This window comes from Oncorhynchus kisutch, linkage group LG18 (assembly GCF_002021735.2).
Source record: "Oncorhynchus kisutch isolate 150728-3 linkage group LG18, Okis_V2, whole genome shotgun sequence".
NCBI classification, from domain to species: Eukaryota; Metazoa; Chordata; class Actinopteri; order Salmoniformes; family Salmonidae; genus Oncorhynchus; species Oncorhynchus kisutch.
In genome coordinates this window covers 43,965,399-43,982,649 of record NC_034191.2, presented here as the reverse complement: position 1 = coordinate 43,982,649, position 17,251 = coordinate 43,965,399, and the positions used below count along the sequence as shown (strand labels likewise).

Genomic DNA, 17,251 nt, shown 5'->3' with positions numbered 1-17,251 from the left:
GATCAATTGCCTTGCGCAAAGTATCAAAATACAGAGAAGTGTTGCCAAGCGTCTACTGTCCTGCTAATAGCCCACAATGGGCGATTATAAAACATGGTGTCCAGGTCAGGATAACCAAAACATTTCTTTATTAAAGACTATCAGAAAGAATGTTGCTACTTTTTAAATGTTGATCCAAAGCCATGAATGAGTGAGTCACTCAGCTTTATGTAGGTGCTGAGGCCATATGACTGCGCCATCAACTTGATTATTTAGCAGACATCCCTTGCCTATATTCAGTCATTAAGAATATCAGTCATTAAGAATAGTCATTAAGAATATCATGGAATATAATTGAACATTTTAGTTTCTCTTGGAATAAAAACCTTAGCGTAACAACAGTTTTAGTAAGTAATACTGACGAGTAGAAACAAAAAAATAAGTGTATTTTTCTGGGGGTGCGCATGCAGGACAGAGGAATAGCAATTCTTACACTATTGTTCTAAATTCAATCACCTTCTTCATCCTCATCATTCAGTTCATTGAAATTCAATTTTGAAGTCGTGCACAATTATCCGTTTCTATTTGGTTTATGTCGCTCATTCATTGTCAGTTAGAGACACATTAGTGCCTTGGGACCCAAAAGCATAATCAGTGCTCTAACTCCCCCTTGTGCTGGCTGGTCTGAAGCAATGACGAGGGGAGAAAGGGTACCGTACTAAACCACAAATGACCTCTTCGTTGAGCAACCACTGTATGCTAATGTTAGCTAGCTGGTCTGGCGCATCGTTGCCCATAAAAGGAAGTTGGGCTAGCGAGCAAGCATTTTAGCAAGGTAGCCTAGGACAACAAAACTAAACATGAGTACTGTATGACAGTCGTAGACCGTTTAGGCAACATGAAATAAGAGGATGGCATCGGCATTTCTCTGCTGGTAGGGCAAATCATGTTTTTTCTACTTTCACGCATGAACACACACACATAAATCAGTACAATGGACAGCCACATCATATTTAGCTTATGTTGATTGGACTAAATAGTTGTTGGTATCTTTTAGATGTCACTGTATTCGACTAAGCATAGGTGATTAGATGTTGTTGAAATTATGAAGTTGAAATGTTGCTGGAATAGTGGAGGCAGCTCCTGTTTTCTTTGCAACTTGAAGTAACTCTCCGTGGTTCTAAATCAATAGTTGTTCAGTAGTGTGAAAATGGCGGAAACATTAACTTGCTTGACCATGCTGTAGGCCGTGTAACTGTTTGTTACATGCAATATGTTTTGGAGGCTTCACCGGACAGATGTTGCTCTCCGGTTTTGTAATGAAACAAATGTGGTCGAACATATTCTGCCACTGTCTTCTCATTGTCTTGGCCTTTGGGCCTATATATCAAGGTGGCAAGGCATATGAACTAACAGGTTATAGAGCAAACAACACAATTATCACAACACATCGGATGTAATATGGCAATTGTTTTTCCTGGCTTTAATTCCCCAGTGATTTTCACCATGCACCACTAATGCACACAGTAATACCAACGTCCAAATCATGTGAACTAGCTAGCAAGCTGTAAAATCAGCTAAACCAACTGCACTATCAACTTAGGAGTCTCACAGAGTTCAACTTGCAGTTCGTCTCTGCCAAGAACGACAGCAGAGTACATTTCACAGAGATACTTTCGAGGAGATGGGAAACTCCATTGGAATCGTATTAACACCCATTTTTGCTGTCGTCACTGGGCCGCAAGGTGAATTTTGGGACAGACGAAAAACCCTTTTAGGTTCTAGATAGCAACTTTTTGGGGTGAAAATATATATACACGCACACATGAGTGTAAAGAATATGTACAGTCATTTCTGAAATGATTGTGTGCGTGCGCGTACAGGTATACTGTTGCAGTCATTTTATTTCCCCGTACAAGTGGTACTCCAAAGCTACTTGTACTTTATTAACCTTTGACACAGTAATTACAAATGGAATGTTATTTTACAGTAGTTTGGGTATATAACAGTATCATGGGGAAACTCTATTTTTCATTCTAAACAGTCTTAACAGGAAAAAACTAAGGTAGTAATGGCCAATGTGCAATTTATGACAACAGCACTTTTTCAAATCATGAACCAGTATCAGTCAGGCGCTTCTTCTGACTGTTCACCATTTTGTAAAATTCAGGATGATGTGGTCATTTAGTTCAGGGATGTAACAGCCAATACCTGTGAAAACAAGGTCCAAATCGGTCATTTTGTGTTAACAGTAATGTGCACAATTCATGTGACAAATACATTGTAAATAACACTAGCTTTTCCGCTTAATGCAAAAGCTTTGCTCTCTGAGAGAGAGAGAGAGAGAGAGTTCTAAACACAGTCTTAGCATTGTGAGTGTGAGACTACTACTCCTCACTACTACTACCACCCACATCAGGTCTGATCACGGGTCCATTCTTCCCAGTCGGAACAAGGAGCTCCCAGTAAGTGTGCTCATTTTGTGTTTACAGTATGTGCACAATTAATGTGACAAAAAGGTTGTAAATAACACTTGCTTTTGCCCTTAATTCTGTAGAAAGAGAGAGAGAGAGAGATATTCTAAATCATGACTCGCCCACGTCAGGTCTGATCACAGATCCATTCTTCCCAGTCTGAACAAGGAGCTCCCAGTAAGTGTGCTCAGCATTGTCCCCAGCAACACCATTCACACTCTCCAGGAAAGGACCATAGTTGAGGTCCTCTGTGTAGGTAAACCTGGAAGAACAATGATCACTGACAAACATAAAATCTTTGACACACCATCTGCCAATTATAATACACCTTACCCATTCCAAAAGCAAGAATACCACCATTACTTTAGACATTGAAAACATGAAAATGACGTACCATTCCTTGCCATGCAATAAATCACACATTGAACTACAGAACATTGTCTGTAAATTGGCATAGAAACTATTGCTCAAACTGTAACATCTGTATTGCATAAATGAGCTATTCTAGAAAATCAGACAATGGAATCTAAATGTCTACTCACTTGAAGTCTGCATTGGTCTGCTGCAGTCTCCTCATGGCACCAAGTAGGATCCCTCTGTACACAATGTCAGTACTGTAGGTCTCATTGGGTGCATCGGAGATGTTGTTGACTACCGTCAAATTGATGGGTTTTGAGCCATGGTCCTCTGTAATAAAATTGTAATTAACAATTAACTACACTGAATAGGTTATAAAGAGAACATTAAAGAGATGTACATATATTCCACATTACTTTCAGTCAGGATCCCAGGAACCAGCAACAGCAGAGCTGTAGAGAGAAAAGATGCCATGATTAAACTCATCCTGTATTCAGTTGGAAGTGTACAGTGATGCAATCACTCCTTTTTATATTAAAACTTGTAACCACTCCTTTAGTGAGTGCATTTTCTTTATCTTGGCAACATGCTGGCTAGACTGAAAATAATCTGATTTCTTTCCTTTCTCTTGCCGTCGTGCTTGACCTGTACGTTTTGTACTGCCAAACTCAACATTTAGTTTGTGTCATATCTTGTATGTATCACCATCAGTCAACTGTTTCAGGGGACTTTAAAAGGTCAACTTGACCACAATGACCTTGTATTCAACTTTCATAGTTTACTTATTGTACCGACCTATAGTAGCCTGAGTACCAGTCTCTTTAGTTAACATTCCACAAATGTTTGTCAGCAGATAAACATTTGACAATCCTACCAGTGTGTCTGAGCTTTTATATTCGCACATTTTTTTCAAAGAGCTCTACCAAAGTAAAAAATCTTGTGCAGTGACTAGCCCAACAGCGAAGGTCCTGAAGTGGGGTGGGGACCCCAACCAAAACTTCCTTATGGTCCTGAAAAGGCTAAGGTCTGTGAACAAAGGATACATTAAACCTTCAGCTTCAGACAACATAGACTGAGAATGGGTAACATTAAATCAGAAATCTTTGAAAAGTTGAGTCACTGACTATCAACCTTCTTTGTTTTCCTTGTGTTCAAAATATTCACAAAAACATAATACTGTAATAGAAGCTCCATTGTTATTCTCAGAGTCCGTATTCATGTCATAAGGAATTCCCCTCAACCAAAAATTGGGGAAAACAAACATTTTCCATTGACCCCCATTGATCATAGATTTCATACAGAAATAACCAAAAAAATGACAAAAGTGTGTTGGGTTGTTCAATACGCTGTACGTAACCAGGTCATAAATCCCGACCTATGGTTCGCAATGCTCCAACATAGGGAAATAGAGCCATCGAGAAGAGCTCTGTAGCTTCAAGCTATTCGTGTGGAAGAGTGGGAAATGTTGGGACAAGTTGTCCAAGGACCTGGTGTCCAAGTAGGCTACGTATTTTTTTTCACCTTTATTTAATCAGGTAGGCTAGTTGAGAACAAGTTCTCATTTACAACTGCGACCTGGCCAAGATAAAGCAAAGCAGTGTGACACAAAACAGAGTTACACATGGAATAAACATACAGTCAATAACACAATAGAAAAACAGTCTATACAGTATGTGCAAATGAGGTTAGATAAGAGGTATGGCAATAAATAGGCCATAGTGGCGAAACAATTACAATTAAAACACTGGAGTGATAGATGTGCAGGAGATGTATGTGCAAATAGAGATACTGGTGTGCAAAGGAGAGGGGAAAAAAATAACAATGGGGATGAGGTAGGTAGATACTGTAGATGGGCTATTTACAGATGGGCTATGTACAGGTGCAGTGATCTGTGAGCTGCTCTAACAGCTGGTGCCTAAAGTTAGTGAGGGAGATATGAGTCTCCAGCTTCAGTGATTTTTGCAATTCGTTCCAGTCTTTGGTATCAGAGAACTGGAAGGAAAGGAAATTTCCTTTGGTGGTGACCAGTGAAATATACCTGCTGGAGCACGTGCTACAGGTGGGTGCTGCTATGGTGACCAGTGAGCTGAGATAAGGCGGGGCTTTACCACGCAAAGACAGATGACCTGGAGCCAGTGGGTTTGGCGATGAATATGAAGCAAGGGCCAGCCAACGACAGCATACAGGTCGCAGTGGTGGGTAGTATATGGGGTTTTGGTGACAAAACAGATGGCACTGTGAAAGACTGCATCCTATTTGCTGAGTAGAGTGTTGGAGGCTGTTGTAAATGACATCGCCGAAGTCAATGTGTGTGGAAAAAAAATTACATCACAGATAAGACATTTAAGGACCTGACTGAAGGACAGAGGAGAGGCAGAATGATTACAAGCTGGAGGTTACGGCAAATTCCACAGCACCATGATTCCCTGTTAAAGGTTCGGCTCAAGCTGTTGGTTTTGCATTTAGTACCAACTGGTACTTTAAAAAAATTAGATAGTCCTTACACAGGCCTTTGTTTCTACTGCCCTGGGGAGTGTTGAAAGAACCCCAATACAGTTTCCTTCTTTTTGTTGAAGTCACGTCTCTGCATCTCATTTTGTGCTATCCCGCTTAGGATCGTGTCAGTGAATGGGTATAGCCTTTGACAATTACTTTTAATGGAGGCTATCAAATCATTCAGAATGGTTTTCAACATCCCAGAAAAGTGATAGGGTTGAGTCTTTCGAATCCGGTATCAGGAAGAATAAAAGTCAGAATATGTCATTAATTAAATTCAAGCAATAAATGGTAAATGCAATTTTTGTATATACGGGCTCTCTGTCCCACCTCGCAGGGCAAACCGAGAACTGACCAGATGTTCGTAAACAGTTATTCTTAGACATAATTCCAACCCGTCTGTTGGCCTATCACAGTAGAGGCTGAGCATGGTTTTAGACTTGCTCAGCCTATCGCAGGCGCTCAGACTAGTCCTAGCCTCTTGGCGCTCCTTGGAGCCCGACATCTGCTGTTGTGTAGATTAACTCTGTTGGTACCACACTCTAGTTTTAACAGTTGCTCAGTTCCTGCTATTGTGTTGTTCAGTATTTTTCCATCTCAGTTAAACCTCGTGATGACCACCCCTCCCTATACCTGATTAACCACAACTTTGTAACATGCAGCAAGTCACACCATGTGCTCAAGAGTCACACAGACAGGCAAGGCAATTGTAGCAAACAGTACACCTGGCCATGCTGCTGCTCCAGTTTCAACTTCCACCTGACTGTGCTGCTGCTCCAGTTTCAACTGTTCTGCCTTATTATTATTCGACCATGCTGGTCATTTATGAACATTTGAACATCTTGGCCATGTTCTGTTATAATCTCCACCCGGCACAGCCAGAAGAGGACTGGCCACCCCACATAGCCTGGTTCCTCTCTAGGTTTCTTGGCCTTTCTAGGGAGTTTTTCCTAGCCACCGTGCTTCTACACCTGCATTGCTTGCTGTTTGGGGTTTTAGGCTGGGTTTCTGTACAGCACTTTGAGATATCAGCTGATGTACGAAGGGCTATATAAATACATTTGATTTGATTTGATTTGCAACATGCAAGTCACACCATGTTACATGGTTCTTGTCACACACACAAAAAAAACAAAGCAGCTGTTGTTCAAACAATTCAATCGTAAGTAATATGGTAGCGGGTTTAAAATGCATTAATCCTAAATCCTTACAAGAGACAGTTGAAAGTTCCAATACTTTCAGCAAGTAAAGCATCATAACGCGCAGTTACCCCTGCAAGCTCCTTGTAGTTGTCCTTGTTAACGGAACTTTCCCTCTCATCGTGTCCTCCTAAAAGCATATTCTTGCATGCCCTGCTTTTGTTTAGCTGAACAATCAATGTTCTTCAGGTCACTGCACCCACCTTTCGACCAAGGATGACTTACAAAATAGACCAGCAATACAGGCGACCTGATGAAAGGCTCCCTGTTAACCATCTATACTTTTGCTTCAAGTTAGTATTGAACGCCCTCACCTTTTCATCCGTCTTCATGAAACTGATCAAGCAGAGGTCGATCCTCGCTTTTAATTTGCACCTTTTCAGTGTACCCCAGAGAATGAAAGGGGTTCAACAAGAAGTCCACAACATTCGACAGCGTTGGCCATTCTACCATTCTGGTGGACAAAACTACACTCGTGCTGGTAGCTAGCAAATAAATTGCACTAACACAAAAATAAAGTTATAAAACCAGGAAAACAAATTATAATATACCTCTGTCTCCTGTAATTTGAAAAAACAAATTTGAATAATATCACTCTTCACTCGTAATCTCTATCCAACAATGTCACCAAGCTTCTCAACACATAGAACCCACAAATGGCTCTGTGGCACAATACCAATACAACTCACTAGGTTTGTTCTCTGATCCTAATTCTATGATTGGATGGACAACATGTCAGTTCATACTGCAAAAGCTTTGATTGGTTGGAGGATGTCCTGCGGGAGTGGTCATAATTACCATCTTTGTCCACGGAAGGGGGTGAGGCCTGTGAGCCGCCTAGATTTTGTATTGAAGTCTATGTAGCCAGAGGCCGGAAGCTAGCTGTCCTCTGGCTACACCATGGTGTTACCCCAGACAGTACTGTTGAAGTTACTGTAGACCTTCCTTGCAAAACAGTGTATATTAAAGCAATTATTTGGTGACGTATGAATATTTAGTATAGTTTTCTGAAAAGGATAACTTTAAGGTTTCACTATTTACATATTTATGACATTTCACTGAGGATGGTCCTCCCCTTCCTCTGAGGAGCCTCCACTGCTGTACACACAATTTCAGAAATATCCTTATACCACACACACACATGACTCTTTAGTGAATTTAACAATAATGTCTCAAGTAAAAGTCTTGGGTGGTGAGTTGGTACAATTCCAAGTGTGGGAAGTTAAAACCACCCTCAGACTTAGAATAAAAAGGATTGTTTTACATCTCTAGGAGTTTTATTTGCCCATATAAAGTCTTATGGCATACTTTTAAAGAATGTCGTCAGTTGGGTAAATGGTATTACCGAGAATAAATATGAAAACTTTGGGAGCCGTGCCATTCTGAAGAGGTAAATGCTACCTGTAAGATTTTCAGGAATGATCTGCTTTCATATTGTCAGGTAATGGGATAACGTTTTTTAATATTTGTTGTTACTTAAGCATGTTATATTTTTTAATGGTCCACTTAAAGAATTGTTGTAGATAGAGTTATTTTTAATATTCCTATTGCCATTACTTCAGTTTTTCAAAGTTAATTTTATATCCTGAGACTTGAATTTTCAGATTTTTTTTATTTATTTTTTTAAATTGGAGATTTCCATATTGGTCAGGTATATCAGGAGATTGTTGGCAAATAAATTGTATATTTAGTAAACAAATAATGATACGTGTTACGTTTGGGTTCTGTCTAATTCTTTCTAAGCTGTTAAATTGTCAGTGCAAACAGGAGAGGGAGTGGGGACATCCCTGTCTTGTGCCATTTCTAATGCAATTTCTTAAGAAAACTAATTTGTTTTGATTTTTTCTTTAGGATATTTATATACCATTTGTATTAAATGTATTATTTCAGCTGGAAAGTTCAAGGCTTTCAATGTTTTTATTAGAAAAATGCAATTCAAGACAGTCAAAAGCCTTTTGGCATTAAAGCCATTATTGTTAAGTCTATATATTTTTTGCGTATTGTATTATAAAGTGTTCTTGTATTTGCTTGTCTATTTTTAATAAACCCTGTTTGATTGATATGTATTAAATCTTAAGACTTGCAATTATTTTGCATAAGCTTTTATATTATTTTGTTGTTACAATTTATTAGAGTTATGGGTCCGTAATCAGCAAGGGACTTTAATATAACTGAAATAACTGTTTGATACATGGAACTAGGAAGTGCTGAATTGAGTGATGCAATACATGACCACAAGTATATTGTTGAATATCTCATTCCATAATCAAGGGCATTAATATGGGTTGTACCACTTTTCTGCTATAACAGCCATTCCTGGTGCTTTCAATTGAGGTTGTAGGATCAGTCCAACTGTTTAATAAGGATTTATATAGATTTTCATACATTTTTTAAAGTTGTTGTTAATCCCGTTGTGGTTTCTAATTAACTAACTTGTATCTTCATCTTAAACTGGTTTGAAGTGTATTGATTTTGTGAGGGTTGTGTAATGTTTCTCAGGTTCATTTGCTATTAAGTAGTAATTTGAGTTTAATCTGTCGTTGGCTTTGTTCAAAAGTTAAAGATCATATTCCTGCTTAAAATTGAAACATTTAACTTAAATCTTTACATGTCTTTTTTTAAAGAGAAATTACAGAAATAAACTACTTTCTTTAATTTACATTTCTAACTCGGAAAAAAGGTCAATTCTTGAATAGTTTGTTTTACTTTGAGAAAAAAAAAGGAGTAGTCTTTTGTAGTTGTGCATAATCTCCAGGTGTCATGTAAATTATTTGTAGATATTACATTTTTCAGCCTCATTAGAGGCTCCTTGAATGCCTTTTTTATTGCTATGTCTGTCAAATTCATTGAATGTGTGATTAAGGTCATCTGCTAAAATAAGTTCCTGTCTGGATTTGATAGCTTGAATTTTATCAACAACCCCCCAAGAATTGCTGCTGGAGGGATATACAATGAGATCAATGTGTATAATTAAGGTACAACACAACATTTTTAAAAATTGCCTTTTTGATAGACACACATTTATCTGTACATAGTATTAGTAGTGCTCTGTTGCGCTACCCTAGCAAACTTGGGTACTAAATCAGCTTACTTCCTGTTCAGAGCGCATTCCCAGTACAAGCAATATAAAATAATGGCAACATACAGATGAGCTTCATCTTTCTTACTTACTAGGCTTTGGATTAAGATTAGTCTTTAAATTGGCACCCTTTGTTTTTGAGTCATTAGTACATGCTTTCATTAATTCAAGTTGTACTTTCTAGAATAATTACGTTTTTACCTAGCCTTCATGATGATGCTAAACTAATGTGTGCTAACTAATTGCCATAGTTAACACCCAATGTACTTTCTATCTTTGACACGCAACTTCCTGTACTTTATAATGTACTGTATCTGGCTAATGTGCGTGCCTAGGTATCTTTGTTACAAGATGATTCCGTTGTAATTATGTTGTATGTATACATAGTACGCATATTGCTGTTTTAGTCATTTTGTGGCACTTTTGTAGTCAGGTACATTTTCCTCCTTTCTGCAATGTTATTTTGGCAAACTAGGCCTATTGACTGTATCATGAGCTTGTTATAGTTAGTATATTGGGTCAGGCTGTTCTTTACGTGTATGCACTTGTGAGAAGGTGTGCAGATAATTTAGCAATAATAGTTGCTATATTCTGTACTTTACAGTTTTACAGAAAGTAATGTAACTAAAAGATGAAAAACTAAACTAAAGATTAATCCTGCCTCCGGGCTCTTTAATGGGAGTTGTCAGCTTTATGCCAAGCTTTAAATGTACACATATCGTGAGGGCATAACAATAAAAAAAAGACTACACAGCGGGACCAGCCAAAGGGAGTGGATCCCTTCTACACGTCTCGATCCAACCTCTTTAGCCATCAGACTCCAGAGTTAACCCAGCTCATTATGAAACAATATGATCAAGGTAACAGACATCCTTCAGCATTCAGACTCAGAGCACAGCACATACACTCTGGGAACCAGGTCACGGTGCTCAAGCTTTAAAGACTAATACATCTGATCTGACATCAGTCCTGAAGACCGATCTAAGCGCATTAGTTGAGACATTCGAGCCACTCTAACCTGTCATCAGCTAATGCTGCAACCACCAGGGCTTCTGCAAAAGCAGAGGCTTCCTATGCAACAAGGGAAGCTGACATGATACGAGAACAGGGCTGCATAAAAGAGCATCATAGGGTTACAGCTGAATTATCTTGAAGACAAGCTGAGGTAACGGCACACTTAAATATTCTCAAGTAGGAGAAAGCTGCCACAGCAGCCATAGCTGAAGCTGAGGTTCTCGAAGTAGCCGGCGATTATTTAAACAGAGACACGCTGTTTGTTAGAAACCCAGACGGCACACCTCTCAGCGTAACGCACCCGTGAGTATGCACAAGTGAGTATACACTGCTCAACCACCTCATAACACAAAGCCATTGAGACCATCAAAGGTCCAATTAGCAGGGGTCAACTTTGATACAGTCAGACTCTACAATACAGAACCAGACCACCAATGCGAAAAAGTCGAGCCTACCTACCCGTCAGTCCTACAGTTCATCCTAAGCAAGTGAAGACGCGCAGCGATCCAAGTCTCACCTTCTTGAACACAGGCGGCTCCAACTCCACCAGAGAAGCATAACAAAGAACACAGAACACCAGTGTCCATACGGAAGACAGATGTCTCATCTGAGTATGAAGCCAACCAGGCTAGTCTCTCAGGGAAGAAAGTTGTCCTCTGCACAACAAGCCTCATCCGCTGAGAAGATGCTGCAGCTTCAGGAGCAAGACACTAGATTCGTATCTCGAAGACAGCCACGTGTTACAGTTTCAACCAGTCATCTCACAAATGGATTGTGAAAAAGTGTTGCTGTGCAAAGAATGCAACAGTGATAGACATCCACCCACGCTGCATCCGGGGCCAGCATGATGGAGAATAGAGAACTTTACCTAAGAAAATCATGGTTTGCCGCAAAAGGAGAGTGCAACACGTGCAGTAACCTCGAAGTGCACTGAGATCTGTGGAGATGCAGTCAGCTCTAGCTCATGCGTCAAGATATGCTTAATCAAAGTGTGTCCTGCTGGCCACAGACAGTACGCTCTCTTAGACAAAGAAACAAGTCTTTAGCAAGAACGCAGCTCACTCTCCCTAGTCTCATAGAATGTGACATGATGCCAGAAGACAGATCAGAGATCAACCGTGGATTGATGGCAGCATTCGCGTGAAACTGAAAGCGCGAACCACTGCTTTTAATCAGGGCAAGGTGACCGGAAACATGACCGAATACAAACAGTGTAGCTATTCCCTCCGCAAGGCAATCAAACAAGCTAAGCGTCAATATAGAGACAAAGTAGAATCGCAATTCAACGGCTCAGACACAAGAGGTATGTGGCAGGGTCAATCACGGATTACAAAAAGAAAACCAGCCCAGTCACGGACCAGGATGTCTTGCTCCCAGGCAGACTAAATAACTTTTTTGCCCTCTTTGGAGGACAATACAGTGCCACTGACACGGCACGTAACCAAAACATGCCAACTCTCCTTCACTGCAGCCGAGGTGAGTAAATCATTTAAACGTGTTAACCCTCGCAAGGCTGCAGGCCCAGACGGCATCCCCAGCCGCACCCTCAGAGCATGCGCAGACCAGCTGGCTGGTGTGTTTACGGACATATTCAATCAATCCTTATCCCAGTCTGCTGTTCCCACATGCTTCAAGAGGGCCACCATTGTTCCTGTTCCCAAGAAAGATAAGGTAACTGAGCTAAACGACTACCGCCCCGTAGCACTCACTTCCGTCATGATGAAGTGCTTTGAGAGACTAGTCAAGGACCATATCACCACCACCCTACCTGACACCCTAAACCCACTCCAATTTTCTTACCACCCAAATAGGTCCACAGACGATGCAATCTCAACCACACTGCACACTGCCCTAACCCATCTGGACAAGAGGAATACCCATGTGAGAATGCTGTTCATCGACTACAGCTCAGCATTCAACACCATAGTACCCTCCAAGCTCGTCATCAAGCTCGAGACCCTGGGTCTCGACCCCGCCCTGTGCAACTGGGTACTGGACTTCCCGACGGGTCGCCCCCAGGTGGTGAGGGTAGGTAACAACATCTCCACCCCGCTGATCCTCAACACTGGGGCCCCACAAGGGTGCGTTCTGAGCCCTCTCTGGTACTCCCTGTTCACCCACGACTGCGTGGCCACGCACGCCTCCAACTCAATCATCAAGTTTGCGGACGACACAGTGGTAGGCTTACCAACAACGACGAGACGGCCTACAGGGAGGAGGTGAGGGCCCTCGGAGTGTGGTGTCAGGAAAATAACCTCACACTCAACGTCAACAAAACTAAGGAGATGATTGTGGACTTCAGGAAACAGCAGAGGGAACACCCCCCTATCCACATCGATGGAACAGTAGTGGAGAGGGTAGTAAGTTAAGTTCCTCGGCGTACACATACAGACAAACTGAATTGGTCCACCCACACAGACAGCATCGTGAAGAAGGCGCAGCAGCGCCTCTTCAACCTCAGGAGGCTGAAGAAATTCGGCTTGTCACCAAAAGCACACAAACTTCTACAGATGCACAATTGAGAGCATCCTGTCGGGCTGTATCACCGCCTGGTACGGCAACTGCTCCGCCCACAACCGTAAGGCTCTCCAGAGGGTAGTGAGGTCTGCACAACGCATCACCGGGGGCAAACTACCTGCCCTCCAGGACACCTACACCACCCGATGTCACAGGAAGGCCATAAAGATCATCAAGGACAACAACCACCCGACCCACTGCCTGTTTACCCCTCTATCATCCAGAAGGAGAGGTCAGTACAGGTGCATCAAAGCAGGGACCAAGAGGCTGAAAAACAGCTTCTATCTCAAGGCCATCAGACTGTTAAACAGCCACCAGTAACATTGAGTGGCTGCTGCCAACACACTGACTCAACTCCAGCCACTTTAATAATGGGAATTGATGTAAAACATCACTAGCCACTTTAAACAATGCTACTTAATTTAATGTTTACATACCCTACATTATTCATCTCATATGTATACACTGTACTCTATATAATCTACTGCATCTTTATGTAATACATGTATCACTAGCCACTTTAAACTACGCCACTTTGTTTACACTCATCTCATATGTATATACTGCACTCAATACCATCTACTGCATCTTGCCTATGCCGCTCTGTACCATCACTCATATATCTTTATGTACATATTCTTTATCCCTTCACACTTGTGTGTATAAGGTAGTAGTTTTGGAATTGATAGTTAGATTACTCGTTGGTTATTACTGCATTGTCGGAACTAGAAGCACAAGCATTTCGCTACACTCGCATTAACATCTGCTAACCATGTGTATGTGACAAATACATTTTATTTGATTTTTGATTTGACATGCAATGTCTAGACATAGGCTGGGTCATCGGTGAGTTATATCTGGACAGAGTGCTACAAAAAAAAAAAACGTGCTGCACAATGGACACATCATTCCTTAGCCCCTGCGCTAACAGCATCCAGATCAAGGAAAGATGGGATAACAACACTGCGCCAGGGACCTCAGAACTGCATGGAGGCCACCATCCCAACCACAGATATGGACGACCTCGGATGTAAAGTGTTTGAAAGAACACATGGCGATGACAAGTTGACCTCTTCCTCTAAATCATGGACAGGGAAGTCTTCATGAACGAGTCGAACAGCTGTGTAGCTCCCATACCTGAGGTAGTCTCCCTCAACGATGTTCTCCTCAGTGGACCAGACCTGAATAACACACTCCTCAGAGTCCTCATCCGATTCCGGAAAAAAAACATTGCAGTCACTGTGTCGTTTTCCCACGAAGACTACCATGACTACCAAAGGTTCCTGTGGTATTAAGACAATGACCTCAAAGATATCACAGAATGAAGGTGCCTGTCACCAGCTGTAGCCATCTACGGCCTGAGATGAGCAGCCCAGGAGGGTGAAGAGCATGGCACAGATGCCAAAATGTTTGTCATGAGAAACTTCTACGTAGACATTGATTTACCTCATTCTCCAGCGATGACGAAGCTATCAACATCCTGAAAGGAACAAGATAAATGTTAGCGGAGTCTAGCACGAGGCTGCACAAGATAGCCTCCAAAAACACCTCAAGGACCTGGATCTAGGGGTATTTAATTTAACTAGGTAAGTCAGTCAGTTAAGAACAAATTCTTATTTACAATGACAGCCTACTGGAGAACAGTGGGTTAACTGCCTTGTGTCAGGGGCAGAATGATAGATTTTTACCTTGTCAGCATGGGGATTCAATCTAGCAACCTTTCAGTTACTGGCCCAATGCTCTAACCACTAGGCTACCTGCCACGAAGTCTAGGACTCAGTTGGAATCTGGAAACAGATCTCTTCACCTTCTGAGTAGAGAAGCTGTTCAGAAGAAGAGTTGTCCTGTCAGCCTGTACGACACACCTAGGGTTTGTAGCACATATCGCTATGCAAGGCAAGGCTCTAACGAGCAAATTCTCTACTGAACATGAGCAATGTTACTGGGACATACCACTCCCAGAAGAGAAAGTAACTCAGTGGAAGCTGTGGAAAGACACATTGATGGAACTCGAACAGCTCACCATCCACCATATGTCCCTGTCTCCTTGTCCTTCATGCAGCAGAGAGAACTTTGCGTTCTCAGACGCATCCACTATGGCCATACCAGCTGTATCATACCTCAGAGTGGTCGACTTCGAAGGACAAAGTCACGTTGGGTTCATCATGAGAAAATCCAAACTTGCTCCACAACCTGCTCACACTGTTCCACGCCTAGAACTTTGTGCAGCTGGGTTTAGCGGTTGAGATGGCAGACCTGATCAAAAATGAAATGGACATTGAGATTTATGCAGTGAAGTTGTACACAGATAGCAATATTGTGCTGTGATATATTCACAACGCATCTAGAAGATCCTACATCTATGTATCAAACAGAGTTACACGTATAAGAAAGCCCACACACCCAGAACAGTGGCACCATGTCAGCATGGAAGTAGGCCTGTGCCAGCAGCTTCCCTCAAGCTCACTAACTGGTTCTTGGGTCCAGCCTTCCTGACAAGAACAGAGACAAAAATGTCTACTCAAAGACCTTCGAACTTGTTGGACCAAGTTCAGACACAGATACAGAAATCCAGCAGCAAGTCACAACCTTCACTACCAAAGCTACTGGAGGCCAGCTTGGCCCACAGGATTGAACGATTTTCCAGCTGGAAGTCACTCACCCGAGCAACAGCAAAGCTCATACAGCTGGCCAAATCCTTCTCCAGGGCAGTAACAAGTGCAAGAGCAACCATCTTGCACAAGCCAAAACCACCATCATTAGATGCATACAGCAAGAAGTCTTTGAAGAGGAAATGAAGTACCCCAAACACAGTCCACTCAAGAAGCTGAACCCAATCATTGATGAAGACAAGTTGATGAGAATCAGAGGCCGCACATCTGCAGCTGATATGATGTGGGAAGAGAAACACCGCCTCATCCTCCCCAAGAATCGCCACTCTGTTGGTAAGATACTACCACGAGCAAGTTGCACACCAGGGTCATCACTTCACTGAAGGTGCAGTCCGGTCAGCTGGATTGTGGATTGTTGGAAGTAAAAAATTGGTACCCAGTGTAGTCTATAAGTGTGTAACCTGCAGGAATCTCCAAGTAAAACTGGAAGAGCAAAAAAGATGTCAAACTTACCTGAGGATAGACTTAGATTCACTGAGGAACATCACCTCACGCCGGACCAGAGGAGGCAGCGCAAAGAGTAAACGCTGGGCCGGCATGTTCTCCTGCAAGAGTACAAGAGCAGTGCACAGAGGTGATTGAGTCAGTCTACCCCCAGCTTCATCAAACTGAGAAGAATACCTTGTGACACTCCAGTCATGTAGAAAATGGACAATCGACAAACCTAACCTGCAAGATGTCTTCTTACTGAAGGACACTCAGGTCCACAGAAACTAATGGCTTGATGGAAACTGAAAACTGAACCCATCAGTGACAACAAAGTTTGAAAGTTTGAAGTCAAGGTCATGAGACAGGGCACCCCTAAGCCTCTTAGGGATCCGATCCTGTTAGTGGGATCAAAATCGACAACATCCGGTGAAGTTGGAGCATGCCAAATTCAAATGACAAAATAGTAATATTAAACATTCATGAACATACAAGTGTCCTACATCATTTAAAAGCTTAACTTCTTGTTAATTCAACCATGTTGTCAGATTTCAAAAAGGCTTTACGGCGAAAGCATACCATGTGATTATCTGAGGACAGCGCCCCACATCAAAATACTTTCAACAGCACAGGCATCACAAAAATCACAAATAGCGATTGAAGAAATCACTTCCCTTTGAATATCTTCCTCTGTTTGCAATCCCAAGGGTCCCAGCTACAGAATGAATGGTCGTTTTGTTTGATAAAGTCATTATTTATATCCAAAAAAAGTCTGTTTAGTTGGCGCCTTTGATTTCAGTAATCCACTCGTTCAACAGGCACACAAGCAAATCCAAAAAGTTACTAGTAAAGTTCGTCCAAACAAGTCAAACGATGTTTCTAATTAAAATAAACAATACAATTTAAGACGGAGAACAGTATGTTCAATAGGGAAGATAAATAACGGAGAGTGCGCACCTCGTTCAAGCGTGCAACAAGATTACTACTGCAATCTGGGTTCTTTTTATTTGTATATCCCATAGACTTGCATTGAAATGG

The 17,251-nt window shown here is 41.7% G+C and overlaps 1 protein-coding gene across 1 annotated transcript; it reads right to left on the bottom strand.

Annotated features, from left to right (window-relative positions):
• Nucleotides 1-1,865: 1,865 nt before the first annotated feature.
• LOC116354698 (transcobalamin-1-like) lies at nucleotides 1,866-3,362 on the bottom strand. Its single transcript, XM_031795256.1, has 4 exons — nucleotides 3,227-3,362; nucleotides 2,996-3,140; nucleotides 2,576-2,715; nucleotides 1,866-2,190 (listed from the first exon to the last, which is right to left on the bottom strand). The coding sequence occupies exons 1-4, from the start codon at nucleotides 3,294-3,296 to the stop codon at nucleotides 2,129-2,131; spliced, it is 417 nt and encodes a 138-aa protein (XP_031651116.1). The 5' UTR covers nucleotides 3,297-3,362; the 3' UTR covers nucleotides 1,866-2,128.
• Nucleotides 3,363-17,251: the final 13,889 nt, after the last annotated feature.

What these genes read in the sequence shown, in the direction of transcription:
- LOC116354698 (XM_031795256.1), bottom strand. Translation starts at nt 3,296, where the DNA reads ATGAGTTTAATCATGGCATCTTTTCTCTCTACAGCTCTGCTGTTGCTG. An exon ending in TCCTGGGATCCTGACTGAAA is followed by an intron (nt 3,141 to 3,226) that starts GTAATGTGGAAT and finishes ATTTTATTACAG; the next exon opens with AGGACCATGGCTCAAAACCC. An exon ending in CAGACCAATGCAGACTTCAA is followed by an intron (nt 2,716 to 2,995) that starts GTGAGTAGACAT and finishes TTGTTCTTCCAG; the next exon opens with GTTTACCTACACAGAGGACC.